General features: G+C 35.5%; 1 protein-coding gene across 1 annotated transcript in view; it reads left to right on the top strand.

Moving 5' to 3' along the window:
* The first annotated feature begins 1,024 nt into the window (after positions 1-1,024).
* Positions 1,025-21,642, top strand: part of LOC145684654 (uncharacterized) — a 66,699-nt gene continuing 46,081 nt past the window's right edge. The window contains exons 1-3 of the mRNA XM_081757045.1: positions 1,025-1,163; positions 14,753-14,792; positions 20,587-20,682. Of these exons, the coding sequence (XP_081613171.1) occupies positions 14,769-14,792; positions 20,587-20,682 (120 nt within the window). The 5' untranslated portion in view covers positions 1,025-1,163; positions 14,753-14,768. The remainder of the gene's footprint in view (positions 1,164-14,752; positions 14,793-20,586; positions 20,683-21,642) is intronic.

Here is a 21,642-nt window from a genome sequence, read left to right as displayed (position 1 = left end):
AATTAAGCTAGAATATGGGAAAAGAAAATGCATACAAATATTTTGAAAAGAGTTTCTTATTCATTCCAGTAGCTTAAAAACATAATGAAAGAATCCATACTCATTACGTAAACTATTTTTTTTTTTTTTTTTTTTTTTTTTGCATATAAAGTTTTATAAAGTACTGTTTATTAAAGTCACTATGATCTTTAATTATGTGATAAGTTCAAAATAAATAATGTCAAAAGCACTGCCTAGTATCTTTTTTAATTTCATATTTTACCATTATAGTGGTAAAAGTAAATATTTAAGAAATTTAATCATAATTCAAGTGAAATTTGAAATATAAAAATGACATAACGTTTGATTAAGAACTAGTAGAACGCATTTTCCCCGGAATATAAATTAAAATCTACATGAATAAATTACATGCCACTATTGAGAGAATGTGTCTCCAATGGATGAGTGATTAAGCTCGTAGCCTTGTAATCAAAGGGTCCCGGGTTCGATTCCCGATGGACACAAGTGGTTCGAGTCCCAAGTTAAGCTGTAGGTACCGTCCTTAGCACGTCATCATCATCCCATGGAAGGTAATGGAAAACAACCATAGGGACCTTCGAGTCAAACAGCTAATCTTCGGGTAGAACACCACATCATAATCATCACTGAGAGAGTTTGGCCATTTAAAATTACGTTGTAATTTTTGTACGTAACTTGTAATACCTAAACTGCTACTCAACAAGAGCTGGTATGTTTGCAAAATTACGGCTTGTTCCCTTGTTTGAGACATAAGTTTGTGTGGGGGGCAGCAACTTATTTAGAGCACAGGGGCGCACAATCATATAAGTATGAACCTGTATATATTACGTTTTCGTACTTTCTTCATTCCACTATTTCGTTTATTATCATCTTCAACGAAATACACAATTTTTGGGACATTTTCCTCAAATAAATAAAATAAAATAAAATAAAAAGATAAATGTAGAAGGTATTTCATAAACAAATCTCATTCTTGCTGTTCCTAAGCAATAGAATAATTTGTTAAAGTTTTGAAAGTATTATTCTATAATAGGGGATCGAATAAAACAAAAAATAATAATAGTTACAAAAAATTAGTATTAATTTTAGTTGCAGTTCCTTCACAGTGTAACAAGATTATTTAAGTGCAATTGGTCCAGGTTGTGGTGAGTGATTACATTTATTTTTTCTTATAGAATCTTGATATCAAACATTTATAGAATTTATAGGTTGGACTTCTCTGTTTCCTGTAGAAGAAAAAAATGTATGGACACCCATACTCATTATGTACACCAATACATATAAATGTATTTTCATTAAGCATGACTACATAATACTGCACGATTGAACACGTGCAAAAGAAAAGTATTTTGTCTCTGTTCCCTTGAATACATTAAGCGCTTCCGTACTTCAATTTCCACTATTACTTGTTTAAGCACAGCTTTGTTTCATTTTGGAGTGTTAATTCTACTTTATTTTCTTATAATATATAGTGGTAAATTTGGAGCAAACCAGTGATAATTCAGTTCTCAAGTCAATAAAAATAACAATTAGTTCTTTTGTATAGAATTAAGGGCTGTAAACTAACAGGGCGAAGCGGATATAATCTTTTAGGTCTTGTGATCAAATTACCTTGATTTTAGTCTCTCCTGATGTGGTCAATACTATTTTCAAGCTTGTATCTAGAGCACATTCATGACAAAATGGTTAGTTCTCGATTTCATTGGGGGATACCCTAAGTTTGATTCTCAGCAGGGTCTTATGTGCTTCCGCTCACACGTTAACATGCATGTCTACGTGTAGAGTATGTCAAGAGGACTCCATAACCAATGTAATGCATTTGGCAATTCTAGAGCTGAAAAAGACTCAGCTTATGCAATTATAATAAGACACCTGAATATCGTCTTCAAAAAGGCAGAAACAATAAGCTATAAAAGACTGATGCGATTCAACAAGACAGCTGTGAATGACTTATATTCTACTAGAGAATATACTTGATACTCAGAACTTATGTGACAACCCAGACCTTATTTCAATGCAGCTGAAACTATATTGCAATTAAAGTACAACAATAACCAAAAAAGTCTCATAGCAAAGCAGGAAACGAATATAATACCACACAGAAGAGAAAAGGCAAAACTGTGAGTATAGTTGTGTGCCAATGCATCGGGCTTAAATTGGATTCCCACAATGATTTTATAGAAGAGCAATAAGGAAAGAAAGAATTTGATGATGGTCCTCCACCAAGTAGCACCTACGCAATGATCTCGTTGCCTTTGTTCCAAGGGATATTTCGAAGCAGACACAACCCGCAGCAACACCTGCAGACACACAACCCATTTCCCTGAACATTGTCCAACTGTAAAAACCTAGTGCGTACGTTATTTAAATTTTGATATGCAAATGTCATATCAAAATCTTTGCATATCAAAATGGAAATTATATGTAAATATGTAACCACATATACTTTATATCAATTCATTTAAATATTTAATCATGCATAATTAGATGTTAAAAGCCAACAAAATGTAAATGCTTCGTAAAGAATTCATATCATTTTCATGGAAAGAAATGTAAAAACTTCAAGTACAAAGTTTTTTTTTTTTTCTGGAAGAGCATTTCAAAATTTTCAAACTAAAGTTCAGCAAACTCATAGCCTCCAGCGAAACACACACAAACAGCAACTAAAATGGTACAACTGTTTCCAGCTTACTATGAGTTTCCAGACTAAATTTTAGACTATTCAAAAATAATTGTATGCTGGACTACAACTATATGTCAAGGACTAGTAAATAAAAAATGGGTTGGCTACTCTCCAATATAGCGCCGTTCAGTCGTGTACATGGCTATTGTATACGAGTCACACAGCAGTGTTGTTTTTTAAAAACAATAAGGTGCAATAAACTCTCCTAATAACGTATTTTGTCACCTTACCCGCCCTGCCCGCTACGGCTCTAGGCCGGTAAAAACAAAGCTATCGCCAGCTTCAACGCGGAGTAATATGTTTTTAAAATTGTAATTTGGTTTTCAAAAATTTAAGTTTATTCAAATTTAAAAGGTTCTTAGATGCACCCGTTTATAAATTATGATTATTTAACACGGTAGGTCACATGTCCAACAGTATCACGTACTCTTTCAGTACGTTTTAACAATACTATTTACAGGCAGTTGTTTAAACTCGTTGAGCGATGTTCGTCTGCAAAAATGGAAGGGGTTTTCTGCCCACCAATGTATCCAAAAGACATATATATTAATTAACCACCCCTAAGGTAATGACAGTCATGTATTATAATGTAGGTATATAGTAAATTGTATAATATTATTAATCTAAGGTTTAATTTTGCAGCATATTTGTTCAATAAGCAGGAATGAGTAAAATTCAGTAAAAGTTTGTATTGAGATTACACCCCGCTGCAAACTGTGTTTGTGTATAGATATCACTACCTGTCACGTGAATTCTTGATGGAAGGGGGAACATGTATTTTTTCTAATATGTTTTATTTTTCTAATTGTTTAAATAGTCTTCCGGTACATAACATGTGTTGTGTTATATATCAAAATATTCAAAAAAAATCAAAAAATCGTGTAAAGTATGTAAAACTCACCAAAAATTGTATATAAATGTAATATTAGGGCATAACAGTGGTAACCTATTTAGAAATTTCGGTTGTCACCAAAAGAGAGAGAGAACGTTGACCATAAAAAAACCGGTAGACTGAAGGTGAGTCTAGGTTTTTCAAGTTCCAGCAAGCCTAATAACTAGGATCGCAGCAGAGGTCACGACACACTTCGATTACCGTCAGGAGACACTTCACGTCGCTAAGTGAGACTTTACTTCGTTTGAGTTCTTAGTGAATAAAACATTTCATTTAGTAACATTAGTTTATCATGTCTTTGCTAGTGTAATAGCAACTACTATGACATGTATCATATAGTGCTTAGATAGCAAAAAGGGGAAGTATCTTCTCTATATGACCCCATCGAAAGTGTTTTTTTCTTTTTTTTTTTTAAGTAACTTGCTATAGTTACATATACGTATATATAGTTAAAGGTGTTTCGTTGTACACCAAGACCAACTATTATCAAAAAACATGTACGTATTATAAAAAAATTAGTAACAAATGTTGGTAAACTCACCGTGTGGCTCACATTTACAATGAGCAAACTTCCAACCAGGTTGTTTTGTGTTTAATACACAAATATGTTAAAAAATATGTCATCAGCCAAAACATTTATTTTTTTTTTTAACCTGTGCATCGCAAATTAGTGCACCACAAACAATTTTTTTTTTAACCTGTTAAAGTTAAATAATAAAACTTTTTGCACCACAGAACACCAAATACAGTAAGGCGTAACGAGCCTATGTCACCTTTACTGTAATAATAATAACAGTAACTCTCAACTAATAACAAAAAAATATCAATACAAAAATCAACAAAAACAACGTAATCTTCAAAACTGCTCATCAAAAACCGTAATATGTAAAATAAAATTACGTCACGCATATACAAAAAAATGCGTGCAAATGGGAGGATCCAGACAACAGTAAAAACTGGACTCAGGCAAAACGTATCTGTAACAACTACAAACTAAATCACGCGTAAACTAAAACTATTGGTATAAGTAATACATATTAGCCACTAAAATGAATATCATTTTTTTTTTTCGTGCACAAGTGTTGTTTGTAAAATCGAGTGTAAATATTTCAAATTCAATTCCGCCAAGAATCTATTAAATAGTTATAAAAATTTACTTATACGTCTGTTGCATACTACAATTCCCGTATAAATCCTAAAGATTTAATTGCTGCCTGGTAAATACAAAAATATCTAAAATGTTTTATAACTTCTGTTCTTTTCAGGTAAACTTCGTTCGGCAACTTCATTTAACTTACTGCTAATAATACTCCTTATTAATGTATTCTGTTAGTAATCATTAAACTCAAGCTCAATGTTACATGAGTCGCTACTATTTCTATAGCCCATAAGTCGCTTCGAGAGCGTACAATCAGGGTAAAAAAACATAAACTATAAAACCTATGTAGATCTCAAAATTAAAATTTTCTGTTTAATTTTAAAAATAGCATAAATCTACATAGGGGCAATTTTGATTATTCTATCAAAATTAAATTTTTGTTTTTTTTTTTAAAAGTCTCAACATTTTTTTTTTTTTAACTCAGTCTCTACCGCAACCAAACAGTTCATAGTTCATAAAACCCACGAGGACAGACAGTCTTCTCAGGTGTAACGTAAGACTGCTGTCAAATGTAAAAAAAAAAACACCTCACCATCACTGGTACGCCTTCCTCTTCTCTCTACAAAGCCTCAAACAAATTTACATGCTAAACACTTCATATCATATGCAAATGTCAGCACACCTGTGCTTAAAAGGTCATATTACTTTTGGCACCCAAGCCTGAGGCTCACCCCCTCTATTTACAATTTTTAACTCCCAAGCGTGGGGCTTGATGGACGCCTCCGTCCTTATTCACAATTTTTGCCACCCAGCATTGGGGCTTTTACAATTTTTGGCGCCCAGCGTGGGGCTAAGCATACGCTAGTAGCGTAAGCCAAAAAAGGGTACCTACCTTGATACACCAACAGAAGTACAAGGGTAGAGCAGTAACTTTTCATTTTTTTATTTATTATCTCTTATGCCGCGTGATAGTTTGAAACATAGTCCCCATAGTATCCAAAAACCTTGTTACAGTGTGTTATATTTGTTCTTAAAAAGTGTGTATTATGAGTAAAAATTTTGTGTCATGCGTATTTGCATAAAATTAGGGGGGAAAGATTTTGTGTATAATAACCATTAGGCAACTTAGAGTTTGTTTTGTTTTTAATTAAATGCCGGTAACGAGAGCTCAGACGCGTAAGATGGAAGAGGAATTTAAATCTAACGTGTACGCTCAGCGTATTAAGCTGAATAAAAATATAATTAGTAATCATGTTACCGTCAATAGCATAGAGATTAAAAATAACATAGATAATATGCGCAGTGAAACAAGCGTTGAAAGAACCACTGAAAATATAGTAGGTTCAGGAACCGGTGACAGTCACGTACGTTACGGTGACGTCACAGAGAGAAAAAACAGTGACCCAGCTGAAGGACAGTGTGGCCAACCTGTCCAGGAAAACACAGCTAAGGCAACACACAGGGAAAGTAAAGTAGTACCTACCGGAAGTCAAGTCATAAAGACCGAAAGTGGGCAGTCCGGAGCTCAATTCGTAACGACTTCTAACTTATCGAGGCTACTAAGTGGATTTCTAGATACTATTACGGCTAAAATTGAGCAGTCAAGTGCTAGTATACAATCAAATAGCAAAAAACTTAAAAAGTCTCTAGTAGGGAAAATAGATTCATTTGTAGCAAAAAATAATAGAAAATTTGAGCAATTGAACGAATCAATTGCGTCAGTAAATAGGAGACTTGACACCTCCAACTTGGAGCTGCAGACACAGCTCGTGTGTACAAGTCAAAGGATACAGGCTTCATTAAAACAAGTTAGCAACAGGGTACAGTCTAATAAAGTCTCAATTGCATCCTGTAGTAGTAAAATCCGAAAAGTTGAACAGTCAGTGAAAGATGCTCAAAGTTCACTGACAGTTCAAATCAACAATGTCGAAAATCGATCGAAAAACCTCGGTAATAAGATAGGCGACCTCTCTACCAAACAAACGAACATAAATCAGGCAATAAAAAACATGCACTTGCAAATGGAGAGAGTCGATCGAAGTATAGATAACATTGTAGGCAGTCAGGCCAAAATTAGAGCTGAACTTCAGACAGTGCAAAGTGAATTTGCACTGAGATCTAAATCCACAGCACAGCTGGGAAACAAAATCAAGGATCTCCGAGATGAAATGTCTCGTGAGATACAAAAAGTAAAACAAAGTTCACGACTAGAAATAGAAACACTACTAACTGCACGAGACGGGTTGTCGTCTCGTTCTAGCGAGAACGAGACACAACAAACAGAGGAAAGAGTAGTTGTCAACAGTGGTCCCAGCACGAGCTATTTGATAGCCCCGCCTGTACTGTTGTCGAGTAATAGTAGGGAACCTGTGCCATCAACATCGCGTGTGGGAGGACACGGAAGCGTTCACACAGTTCAAAGTAGTGGCAAAGCTGCCCAACTTGCCACTGCAATGAACTCGTTTTTGCACAGAAACCTAAAACTACCAACATACAATGAAAATAAGAACAAATCAGCTACCCATAATTATCTAATAAATTTAGATAATTATTTCAAGCTAACTGGAGTAGCGCCAAAACATAAACTGAGCTTCTTAACCCGCTCGTTAAGAGAAATCAGTCTACAATGGTACAAAGTAATGCAACACAAAATCACCAACTATACTAGTTTTATAAAGGAATTTAAAAAAAACTACTTAAGCTCCGATCGTTTAGCGTCCTTGCGTGCAACCCTGCTAATGAGTCATTATAACCCTAGAATTTTCAGACAGCCGAGTGAGTACCTTCTCACTCAGCTGCAGAAAAATGCTATTTTGGACCCTCCCTTGTCCGAACAAAATCTTTTAAAATTACTACCAAGACAGCTTCCTCAGTGAATCTGTAGGTGTTTAATTAGTGCTAAACCACAAAGCATCTCAGAGCTTCTCGCGTTAGTGAATGAAGTACAGTTAACGCACAGGGAAAACGGTAATCACCAGCAACGTAGAAACATAAATATGATTAAAGTGACAAAAAACAATCAATCAGCAGGGGGGAACTTCAAACGTAACACAAGACGTAACAGGGCACAGCAGGGGCCGTATACTAAAAATAGTAGGGGCAGGCTAAAACGATCTAATGAAAATAGAGAGCCTAGTAGTAATCCTCGTAATAAATCCCAACAGAATCGGTTCAGGGGGAATGGAACTAGTTCGTACCGAGGTACAAGAGGTAGCAACAGAGGAAATAAAAATAGGCCTAACCATCAAATGAGAAATAGTAGAGACGAACAAATACAAGTTCTTGAAGTGTACAATACACGAGACGAGACTCGGGCAAGTACTTCGAAACAAGTACAGTCCAACAACAATGGGCGTGTCCTGAATGTTTCTCGTAACTGAGGACATTCGGCACACATTTGGAATCCCATTAGCGTGGAATCTCAGGATAGCGATTACACCCCAATGAGGTCGAATAATGTAACTAAATGTGTGCTGAAAATTTCGAGTAGTGATATAGATGAAAATGAGACATTGGTCAAGGAAGTAAATACAAATGCTAGTGAGAATTGTAATCAGTGCCAGGAAATTATTGAGAAAAATCATTTTAAGGAAAATTTAGTAAATTTTGATACAAATAGTGAAAAATTAAAATTAAAATTAAGAAATGGTAACATAATACTGTTAAATCAAACAGAATATAATCAGGCAAATGCTATTTTTAATAATTTATTAAACACTAGTAATGACCTAGTTGTTAAAAATAATGAGATAACTTTACCTAAAATTAAAGTTATCGTGTTCGCTCAGCCGGTACTTGGTTTGTTGGACTCAGGTTCAAATATCAACGCAATCAGTAGTGAATTGTGGCAAACAATACAAAATAGTAACCCCAAACCTGCATTCCTTAAAACAAATAATATGAAAGTAACATCTGCATTCGAAAGTAGTGTGGCTAAGATTCTTGGTCAAATTTTATTACAAGTAACAATCAATGGAAAAGAGTTTAAAACTGTGTCATTAGTAGTGCAAGGGTTAAATAGAAAGTTGATTCTTGGTTCTCAGTTCTTTGCTGAGACTGACGCTGTGTTAGACTATGGGAGAGGGGTGTTCAGTTTGAAAAAACCAGTAGAAGTAAATGTAAGTTTCAAAGACGTCGAAATATCAAATGAAAATCTAGTGCTAAAAAATATTAAGGAGATTTTTAGTTTTAATGATCTCGAAGGCGGAGATCCAAGTAACGGTTATTCACTTGTAAGAAGTAGACAAGTTGGCAATCATAAAATGGGGACGGAAATAGGGAAGAATAGGCTAATTAAAAGCAACCCACCCGTAAAGTCGCAGGTTAGAGGATACCCGACGCCCACAGAATTGGCCAGAACCGTATTTTCACCAAAAAAGTGGAAAAATTTTCAAACGCGCGCAAGTAAGCGTGATATAAAAGAGCACGTAAATGGCTACACTAATCTCACTGATTCTCAAAGAGCAAAACTCACCTCCCTCCTCATAAGACATAAACAGCTGTTTAATGAGAGACCCGGTTGCATTAAAGGTTATAAACATGAAATACATCTAACTGACACAAAACCAATTCATTCGAAAATGTTCCCGTTTGCACATTGTTATCAAAATCAGGTCAGGAATAAAATTAATCGTTTTCTAGCATGGAAAATAGTAAAAAAGGCTGCCACGCCTTATAGCAATTCACTAGTAGTAGTACCAAAGAAGAATGGGAAGTTACGCCTTTGTATCAACGGGCGCCCTCTTTCGCGGGTCACTTTGGCAAAAACAGACCAACCAATCCCCGCCATTGATGTTTTACAAGAGTTGAGCAACAAAAATATTTTTTCTGTTTTCAATGCAGTCAATTTTTTCTTTCAAGTACGTGTATAAGAAAAATTTCAAAAGTATCTAGGATTTGTGCACGAAGGCATTTCATATTGCTTCGTCAAACTACCATTTAAAACAAAGACGTCTCTGTCTTCCTGTATAAGGGCACTTGATTTAGTACTAGGAGATAATGTAAAAAGCTTTTGTCAAACATACGTCGATGACCTAGCGGTAGGCTCATACAATTTTACACAGCATTTAAACCATCTAAACCAAGTTTTCACTAGGCTGAAAACTGGCAAAATAACGCTCAGATTAAAAAAATGTGTTTTTGCACGCACACATGTCAAACTTTTAGGTTTCAAGTTGTCTGCTAAAGGAATCAAAAAAGACAGGAAAAAAATAAAAAAAATAGTAAATTTTAAACCTCCAAAGACGGTAAAAAAAATTAAACAGTTAATAGGTTTCCTCCAACATTATCGTCCCTTCAGTAATCGTTATTCTGAGGTACTAATTCCACTTTTTGATCTTCTGAAGAAGAATACAAAATTTAAATGGGAAAAAGTGCATGATAATGCCTTGGTAAAAATAAAAGAAATTTTTCAAGAAAAAATCGTTTTAAAAAAACCACTTCCTAATAAAAAATTCATTTTAGAAGTGGATGCCAGTGATAGGAGTTGTAATAATATCCTATATCAAATAGACGACAATGGTGAAAATAGGATCATTGGAATGTCTTCAAAAGTATTCAATAGTGCGCAGAGGGCGTACTCAATTACTGAGAAGGAACTTTTGAGCTTAGTAGAGGGTGTCGCTAAATTCAAATATTATTTGATAAAAAGAAAATTTAGAGTTCACAGCAATCACTTATCATTGAAGTTCATTTTACATTGTCAATTAACAAATCAACGTATCACACGTTGGGCCTTAGGGCTCGCGAATTTAAATTTTTCATTCAAATTTGTTCAATCAAAAAACAATAAAGCAAATTATCATTCACGCTACCCAGCACAGTCTAATAACGTGACAAATTTTAACAATAAGCCTGTGTTACGCGAGACATTAATGTCCTTGTTAGAGGAAGTTCCGTGTGAACTTCGGAAGTTAATTGCAGTGTTGCCAAAACTGCAATCGTCAGATGCCTTTTACGGTCCTCTGAAAAAGGCAACACAGAGTGCCAAAACGTCAAAAAAAATAAAAAGTCAGCATCACAAATATATATTGTTTAGTGAAAAATTATGTAAAAAAAATAAAAATGGTGTAAAAATTTGTATACCAAAAGTTTTGGTTCGACCACTTCTGCAGTACCACCACAATAAAAGTGGGCATCTATCCGCTTCAAAGCTGATACCACAGCTCGTCAAAACATACACTTGGCCAAAAATAAAAGAGCAAATAAGGAAATACTGCGGATCATGTGTCATTTGTCAAAAGGCTACTGCCCCACACACCTACATGTGTGGGCCACTAAACTCTATTATTCCTAAAAAGCCTGGGGTGTTCATCGCCGCAGATTTCTGTAAACCACTAGTGCGAGGTATTGGTGGTGTCCAATACATCCTTATATTTGTTAACATTTTCTCCAAATTAATTGGTCTTTTCGCATGTCGTCGCGCAACCACACACACAGCCTTACAGAAGTTAAAACAGTTTCTCAAACTGTGTCCACAAGCTAAAATTCTATTAACAAACCACGGTTCTCAATTCTATAGTAACCAGTAAAAAAAAAAATTCAGGCCTTAGGACTGAAACATTACATGTCTACTGCCTATTACCCTCAAGCGAAACCTGCAGAGACAGTAATAAAAAGTACAACCAGGATGTTAAAAAAGTATTGCCATAACAATCAACATTATTGGCCAAAACATTTAAGTAAAATAAAAAAATGCTTAAATAGTGCTAAACATCTTAGTACAGGGTTTTCAGCTTATGAGCTGCATCTAAAAGTTTCGTCCACTGCTAACGTTGCCAAAATATATAAAATACCCAAAGTTAAACGGCCAATAAATAAAAATTACTTCGTGAAAGTAGCACACAAAAACTTAAAAAAAAATACAGCAGCCAAAAAAAAATACTTCGATGCTCATCATACTTTAGTACAATATAATATAAAACAGCTAGTGCTAGCACATGTATTTCCAAAATCTAATGCTTTAGCCGAAATTTCAAAAAAAATATTACTAATGTACTCTAAACCCTGGTTAATCCTCTCTAAAACTAACAAAAATGTGTATACTCTCGCTAACCCACAAACTAAAATGGCAGTAATAAAAAAAAACGCTTACTTGCTTAAGCGGTATAAAGCCTGAGGCTCACCCCCTCTATTTACAATTTTTAACTCCCAAGCGTGGGGCTTAATGGACGCCTCCGTCCTTATTCACAATTTTTGCCACCCAGCATTGGGGCTTTTACACAACTCTATCCAAAACTGCTGCTGACACCTATCTAGGAGTAGATTTATCGGTGGTTGTCCCCCAATGTCAAACAAGAATGGGTAAAATATGCCATGTATGCAACAACTAGCCCTTCCACTTTTTCACGCACGGAGAAGCGCAAATCACGAAAGGAGAAGAAAATTGCTTTGCGGGAACTGTTGGAGATATTACTGTCATCTCAGAAACCATAACATTTGAATTCAGCGTATTGAATGTAAATCGTGGTTTCGCGAAAGTTGTAAATCAGGAACCATTCTTTATTGTGGTTTGTGCACATTGTCTGATATCAATTATGCAGTGTTATCTAACTCTAACAAATAGTGCTGAACGTGACACACAGTTATGTTCCAATGTTTGAAATTCTGATACGAGTTGTAGTCTCAGTCGTGTGTTCCCAATATTGTGTAATATCGAACCAGATATCATACTGTTTAATTTCCATTAGAAAATGTACTTAGTTAAGACATTAACACCTTTTCTCTGTGATTAAGAACGTATAGCGATGTTATTTCCCGACATGTCTGGTTATAACGTCTTCTTCTCGTATTCACTCAATTTTTGGTACAGTGTTGTTGTTCTTGTTGTATGTAATACTTCTGTTTCTCCACTACATTATAGGGAAGAGTTCACTGTCTCCCGTGCGTAAATTTTATGGTTCTTGAAATAAAACCACCTGAGTACCATAGGAATACGTTGCATTGTTTACCGAAGTTACCTTAAAGAAACAGCTTTGTATTTCTTCTCTATGAGGCGCCTAGTATCAAAATCCGTCACATCTATTTCGCTTAGTTTCGAGTAATCTCACAAAACGTAAAGTGAAGCTTCCTCTACACGCGTACGAAGTCTCATATTTTAACTAGTTTGGTGGCTTTTGGTACTAGGCGCCTCATATGGCTGTCTCTTCCTCACAGTAATTCTTACTGTTTCCTCTAAGAAATCACGCTGGATATGAGATTGTTACCAATACTTTTATAAACGGTAGTTTTTTTTTTTTCGAAAGAAATTAGGTTGGGAGAAGTATTATGAACTCTTATTAGATCCAAACATTGCTATACAGAAATGTCAGAAATCTTACAGATACAGACAAGTGGTTTTGTGGAATCAATTCAGCGTCTCTAAAAGCCATAACTCTCCTCTAATACCTTAATATTCTACCAAAACGAAAGTTGTTAAAAATTTTACTACAAACTTCTAGTTTAATGTTAATCTTCTTAGAAAAACACATATTGAGAAGAGTTTCTTAGAATCGATTCAGAGTCCTAATAATAGCTTCCATCTTCTTTGTTAACCCTCTGTTCAAACTGGAAGTGATGGTAATCAACCACTTCCCATTTCATCAACGTAGAATAAAAATGGTAATATATAACGGCAAGCACTTTTGAGAATCGATTCACCAGTAACAATACCCAAAACCCTGAAGTGGTTGAAATTTGTCAGTACTTCCGGTTTCAATATTGATTTACAAAGACCAAAAGCAGTAAGAGATATCAAGAATCGGTTTCCGGAATCGATTCAGCCTCTCAAAATATATATCATCTACAACGGTATTTCTGTATTAAAATCAGCACTGTAAAGCTTCCGGTTTCAATGTTGATCACCATGCAAGAAAAATAGTAACAGATAGAGGCAATAGGTTCCTTTGGAATTAATTTAGCGTCTCAAGAAAATATACTCTTTCTGCCCGAAAGTTTACTAAAACCGGAATTGATTGAAATTTATCAGTGCTTCCGGTTTCTAATATTGATTTCCAGAAAAGCAGAAACGTCAAGAGATAACGAGAAGCGATATTTTGGAATCTATTTAGAGTTCCAAGAATAGGGTTCATCTCCTCTATTAGTCGTCTGTTCAAGCCGGAAACGGTAGGAATCAACTATATCCAGTTTTAACGTTGATCCCCACAGACCAAACACTTTAACACGTAGCGTTAAGCGATTTTTTAGAATTAATTTTGCGTCTCTGGAAAATATACCATTCTACTCGTACTAGTCTACTAAAACCGGAAGTGATAAAAAATTTTACTTCCACGTCTGGTATCAGTATTGACCTCCATTGAGCAAAAATAGGGAGGTAAATAGATACTAAGGAGAGATTTTATGGAACTGATTCAACGTCCAAGGAATAGGCTTCAAGTTCTCAGTTAACTCCCTATTTAAACCAGAAGTGGGAGAAATCATCCTTTTCTGGTTTTAGCAGTTAACGTTATAGAACAAACATGGCATCAGATATCGACAAACGGTTTTCCTCTTCTTTATTTTTGCAACAAGTTCAGCGTCTTAACAAAAGATCCCATCTTCTCCCGTACCGCTCTACTAATACCGGAAGTGCTAGAAATTTGCTACCTAACAGATTTCATCTCTCACTATACATCTATTGCAGTCAGAAGATAAAGATCCCAGAGGCGGATCTAAAAGGTAAAACCTGGGGGTCCAACAAGAACCCAGACAATGATAGATATATCATGGGTTTTCTATAAACTTTCAAAATGAATAAATAATAGTTTCAATTATTTTTGTTACTCAAAAAAACTAGGGGGCCTACGCCCTCCGTCCCCGAGGTAGATTAGCCACTGTATAGATCTGTTTCAATATTAAATTCGCATAGCTTTTAAGTCCACCGTAGTTTCACACTGTGAAATGAAACTCACTTATACATACATAGATACATACACGCATATTGAAACACATATTCGATGACGTTTCTGAGGCTATCCACTAGTCATAATTGTTTTGCAGGATTATGTAATCCACGTAAAAAAAAAAAAAAGTTAAATATAGCAAATTTCTTAATTACTGATACACGTCTTCTTTCGTTTTTCAGGTGCTGTTTAATCAAAATGTTAATTTATTTATGGAATACGGTAAGCATTACATATGTAGTTTTAAAACTTGTAGGTAATATTTTTTCTGTCAAGCATAAGCTCTTTTTATATAATATAGGTAGTCACAAAAGTTTCACATTACACATAAGTTTCATAGTAGTCCTGTGAAATCTTTGTCATGAACTCATAATTACTCAGTTCTTTTCTAAGTAAAATTGTAGTACCTCAAGAATAATGACCTCGAAATATTACCGGTGCCTCACAGCAGAAGAAAAACACAGCTGTGTAACTTTGACTGAAATTCTGCTTTCTTTAATAAATGGGTTCTGTGAATGAAATAATTTATTTTTATTGGCCGAAAAAAATAATTTATTAATTCTTATTTAAGGGGTGTTCCGAAAGTTCGCGAACTGGTAACACTTCACCGATTGTGTGCAGGCAAGTAGGTGCTAATCATGTGTGAAGACAGTTTGTGACGAGCTTTGTTAATGTGAGTATAGCCAACGGGCAATTGTCGTTTGTTCGCTCGCTATAAAAATCGAACTATAGTGTGTGTTACAATGACAGATATACTGTCAATCACCATACAACAGATAGTTATTACATTTTGTAGGAAGTTACTCAAAAGTGGTTAAGAAGATTACATGTGGTACTTGAACAACTTGTATCACAATAAACTATACATGTCAATGATTTAATTCTTGATAATTGTTCGACAGCGCACAATCTACTGGATAAACCTTCTTTGCAAGTGTTCAAGGGGTATTTTATTCGTCCTCTTGTGGGGCGCTTTATAAAGGCCGGAAAGTATGCAACCCTACGAAAGAAACACGCAGCGCTTCAGGAGTCAAAAACAGAGTAGTCCATTTAGCTAGTAGACCCTAGCAGTGATTATTGCTTGCTTCCGTTTGTAAAATTCCAGTGATGATTTCGTATTTCTTGTCTTCATGCAGTTCTACCCAGTTGATGACCGTTCTGTACAGTGCGGGGATTTTGTTGTTTCCCACACATTTGTTTTGATGTTTTGGGATTCTCGTCAAAACAAGTTCCTGATAATTCACAGCATTATTCGATCGTTCTCATAATTTGTGATACGTACGCTTAAACTCCCCCTTTCAACAAAATTTAGCCATGAGACCGAGTGGATAACTTTCGGTGCGCTGTCGGACAGCGGCGCAAATCTGTATTCAACATTGGGGAGGACAAGTAATACCGTTTCCATTTTTAAAATTTTTTAAAATTTTTTTATTTATTTATTTTTGTTAAGCAAGGCTCAAAATATTTGTAAAGTTGAAAAACAATCCTGTGGAGGATCAGGGAGCAGAGTTATCTTCAACACTGGGAGGCTAACAGATTTGAGGCTTATTCTGGGGGAACATCAATTTTATCTCACTTTCCTTTGTGGCAATCGGACACAAATCATCACATTTTTTCCCAAAAATTACATTTCAAATCGGATTATTGGGGGGGGGACAGTCCACCCAGTTTCAAGATTGGAGGGGACATGTTCCCGTCACCCATCCCCCCCGGAATTTGCGCCAGTGCTGACGAAAGAAATCGTTTCGTCCTTTTGGATCGACATTTCTGTAACTAACTGCTCGAATGTTTCGATAGACAATAATATGTAATCATCGCTATATATGACTAAAAACATGCATCGTCCTCCCAGCAGATAGAACTCATACAGCTTTTTGCAATTACTTTTCCGTTGCATGACATGGTCAGTTTTAAGAGCGTATTAACGCCGTGTGACGTAATTTTCTGTACGCGGCATTGTGGATGGTTGAGTGCAACACACGGGACCGAGTGACCATAGGACGCTGCACTGATTGATTCTGAAACGCTATCTATGCCTTAATTCACGAACTCCGATTGTGTCTGCTTCGCTAGAGTCCGTTTTGGATATGACTTAGGCATGATGCATATGATTTATACCTGATAAGCTGATAGGAGATATAAACAAAATTTCTCCCCTTTACGCTCAAGCACATGGTGTGATGAACGTGAATTTTGGCGTCCCATTTTCCACCTTAACACAGAACAAGGAAATATAGAATGTATGTAAATATATCTAAAGAATTAATTATGATTTGCATCATAGTTCTACATGTTTTTTAACATTTCATTACAATTATCAGTATTACTAAAAAGTAAACGTTCTCACGCAATAATCGGGGGCTATACATGGTGTATATGGTCGTCAAGTACTAACCGAAGTTAGTAAAAATACAAAATCTAACGGGCAGACATCAAAGGATATAAGAGTGTGAAGGATATAAAGCTAACATTATTCGAAAGAATATATAGGGTGAACCTCAAAGATGTGCACAAACTCCGGGAAATGATTCGTGACATCAAAAGAAGACAAAATATGAACTCCAATCGTGACAAAACATCGTTTCGTTTCCAAGTTGACACAACTGTCACTCGTATACGACGCGTAATTCGACAATATGCAACAGAACGTTTTGCCTCTTTTTGATGTCACGAATCATCTCCCGAAGTAATGTGCACATCTTTCTGTTCCGTTTCAATTGTCACGATTCGATTTTCGATTTCAAATTGGCACCAATGCCATTCTTACACTACGCGGAGTTCAACAATATACAAGAGGACATTTTTTTGTCTTCTTTTGATGTCACGGATCACCTCCCGGAGTTTGTGTACATCTTTTAGATTCACTATGTATATAAATGTTATATAAACTCTGTACATAAACATTTTATATAGTAAAAGTTCGAGAGAAATGAAATCTTTTAGTCAAACACCCGATAGTTATAACGTTGAAGCTAAAGGGGACGGACGATTTTTTTTTTAAAAAAAAGTGAAAATGTGAAATTAATTTTTTGTTGTTCCCCATCGTGAATCGAACCTGAAACCACATGCATGAAAGGCACACACGGTATCTACTCGACCAGCAAGAAACGTTTGTAGAAGTTCGGGACTGATATGTAAGTAAAATTTTTATAAATTAATATGTTAGACTTAGATTCTTCTTACTCCTATACCATTTGATTTCTGTTGCTTAGATTTCGTATTTTTACTAACCTCAGTTAGTAGTTTACGAATACATAAACCATGTCTAGACCCCCGATTATTAGGTGAGAATATTTACTTGTGATATAAAAAACACATATTTTAGTATAACAGTAAATTAAAATGAACTATAGTCGGTTTCTTGGTAGTCGGTGTAAAATCATGGTGAAACTGCAAGTGATCACAGCAATGGGAATTGAATGGGTACTACTGTACTCATACATTAATTCCATATTCCAAGAGCAAATTCAATTTGTGTGGGAAATACAGGGTGTTTCAAAACCACACCGACAACGTTTGGGAGGCGATTCCTAACATCAAGATAAGACAAAAAGAATAAACCAACCTGGGTGCACAAATGCTTCCTTTCGGAGTTATAGACTGCCGAAAACATAAAAAAATTGAATTTTAAAGGTCTATAGCTCTAAAGCTATGGGACCTCCCGTAGTTGGGTCAAGACTTCACTTAGGAACTAATATGTGCACTATGTAAAAATCCATGTTTCAGAATCCTAAGGTACTCATGCAGCAACTTATGCAGAGAGAGTTTGGCTACGGGCATATAACTTGAAGTACTCACCAACTACCTCTATAAAAGTTGCTGCAGAAATACCGTAGGATTCTGAAGCATGGATTTTTGGATAGGGCACATACTAGTTCCTAAGTGAAGTCTTGATCCGACTATGGTAGGTCCCATAGTATTGGAGCTATGAACATTTATATTTATTTTTTTACATGTTTTCGGCAGCCTATAACTCCGAAAGGAACCATTAGTGCACCCAGGTTGGTCTATACTTTTTATCTTATCTTGGTGTCAGGAATTACCTCCCAAACGTTGTCGATGTTGTTTTGAAACAGGCTGTATATCGGAGCACTAAAACAACATTGCAACTTGATAGGAAAAAGAACAATTGTCTCGTCTGGCCCAGTTATGAACAGATATTCTTACATTAAAAAGAAAAAAGGTAAAGAAGAAAAGGTGCAATTTGAATAGAGATAGTTTGATTCACAATTCCCGACTCGTAAATGAGGAAATCATGGACATTAACTTTATAACGAATGTGTTCTCATTTCTAGAAATTCAATTTAAAAAAAAAAACAAAATCAAACCTTTTGTTCATATAGATAATAATCAATACTTCTTTTAAAAATATTAAAAATGATAATTGTTAGTAGCAGTGTTTCATAGTGTTTGAAAGGAACAGCAATGCATTCTTAACATCAAATGCAACCAAATTGGAGTAAAATTTCAAATTTTACACGATACTGTATTTTTAAAATGTTTCTGGCAGTGTTAGCGACTCATTTTCCTCTTCTGCAATGGCAAAAGAAGTGGACAGAAGTAGAGTTTTGTTTTGATTGTCTATCAGGTTACCTCGAATGAATAGCAGTATGACAGCATTATCAAAGTATGGAATTCACGATTGAGCGTCGAACAGCACTGATTAACTATGCTGGTTCAACTGGTGTGTGTATCGGACAGAGTAGTAAAGTAGATTTCTCAGAGTAGAGTTTGGACAACACTACCACTTTGCCAGCAGACCCCCACCCCCCACATACACACATACTAGGAATGAAAAATTTTCCGCAATCCGAACTCCGGAAAATTTATTTTCCGAAATTGGAAATTTCACTTTCCAGATTTCGGAAAAATACCGGAATTTGGAAAAATCCGGATTTTTTCTGAAATCGGATATTTAAATCCCAGATTTTCCCAAATTCTGGAATTTTTCCGACATCACATTTCCTCCGAATCGGAATTTTTCCGAAATCCAGATTTTTTCCGAATTACGGAATTTTTCCAATTTTACTTTCCGGATACCGGAAAGCAAAAATTCCTAATTTGGGCATCACTGCCCCAGATACACTACCGCCTCAATAATGAAATTTTCAAGTGGCGTGGGAGACCCGGGTTCAATTCTCGGCGTGAGCTCATGTGGTTCGGATGCCACGGTAATAAGTAGGTCCTGTCTCATATAGCCTCGCTCCTAAAAAGGGACTTTAGGCTCAAAATCAACCAATCAATCAACCGTAAGGTGCACTATATAAAAACTTATCAGCATTTGTACTATGGTAACTGTCCCAATAATTGACAGAGTACCAGTAATTGACACTGTCGTCTTTTTTCTGACGCTACAAGACTGCGGGACTAGGTACAAGCAAATGCTGCCACCTTTTCTTCCTTTGCAGTGTTGTTAATCCCACACCACTGTTAATATTTGCCTCTAAGTAGTAGTTCTCCAAAGAAAACAGAAAATCGATGGACAGTGCAAAATAGTACTATAATAGCTATATTAGCGAAAGAAATAAACATGTTTATCCAGGTGGAAACTTATAAGTCAGCTTGATAAGTTGGTAGAAAATTATATGGTTCATTAGAATAAGATATTAGGAGATGTCAATTACTGGGTCACAAGGTGTCAATTACTGGTGAATCTCACAAATCTTGGTGTCAATTACTGGTACAATGATCAACTTTTCGTATACATATTGTAAAAAATAATAATTATTAGTCTATTATTTTTATGATGGTCTATATAGATGAAGGAAGGATGCCTTCGTATCTCTACGAGAGATCAGTAAGCCAGGCTCATTTAAAGGGTGAAGACACTTGCATTTTGTCAAACACTGTTCTTATACTGTCAATTATTGGGACAGTTACCCTACTTCAGTTTCAGATTTCAACCTGTAAACTTTTATGTAAGTATTAACTTATCTAAACTATGTAATAGAAAACTATTACAATGTCGAAGGTAAGATATCATTCCTTTTACGTATTTAATATGTTTAAATTCCAGATCACCTCTCTCTTCAGTTGGATATGCATATCTGTCGGCCTAAAAGAGAAACCAAAGCCTTCATTTTGCGTTTGGGGAATATGTTTGTATGAATTGGTAAGTAACAGCATCATACTTTAAATTATGTTTGTTGAAAGTAATAAAAAAAAGTACGTGTCCAATTTATGTAGTTCGGAATAAATGTCACCTGTATAGTTTATGGTGGATTTATTGAGTCAGAAATTAATTTGCTGATGAAGCTGGTCCATTAGCTGGAAGAAACTATCACTTCTCTCGGATGTTAAAATTTAAACTCTGGGTCTTTAAAAAAATATTGAAGAAAGAATGCAGGGAATTTTTTTTGTGTGTGTGAAAAAAGATATTTAGGCTTTAATATGACTACAACTCAAAAATCTTAAATATTGGTGTGTACATATTTATTTATTTCGTTTTTGGCGCTTTGATCCTTATAACGTAGCAAAATAACCAAGGGCATTATTATGGGATTGTTCTTTACCATTATTTATGCAATAACAACATCGAACTGGAACTGGAACCGGTAGTGTTCAAGGAATTTTGTGTATACAATGACATTACAGCCGGAGAAAGTTTTCCTCCTGGTTAAAAATATCTTATTTACTCACTGGGTATATACACTCACCACTCAAGTCATTATGACCACTTGCTATTTTTTGAACAAAATCGGTTGTACTGAATAAGATTTCACTTTCCTAATCCACAATGATTGAACAGCAGAGCCTTGTCTTTTGGTATAGGGAATGTGCAATGATTGAACGACAGAGTCTGTCTTTTGGCTTGGAGGATATGCGATCTCCAATGAAGAGATTTGACTAATTTGCGTTTCTTTATCTTGCATAGTTTTCTTCTGGTTAATTCACAAATAGTGTGTCGTTTCTATGCCGTGTCCCGATTGTGCCATGTGGAACACAAAGTTTCGTTGAAGACTTTGACACTGAAAATTCGTGGGGCTGTCTTTTTTTTTTCTTAATTCACACATGACGAGTCATGCCTGTGCCGTTTGCATGCCGTGCCCTTACAGGGCGCCTTGAAGAAAAC

Source organism: Thermobia domestica, chromosome 5 (assembly GCF_964235325.1).
Source record: "Thermobia domestica chromosome 5, izTheDome1.hap1.1, whole genome shotgun sequence".
In the NCBI taxonomy this organism is placed as follows: domain Eukaryota; kingdom Metazoa; phylum Arthropoda; class Insecta; order Zygentoma; family Lepismatidae; genus Thermobia; species Thermobia domestica.
This window is presented reverse-complemented; position numbering and strand designations above follow the sequence as displayed.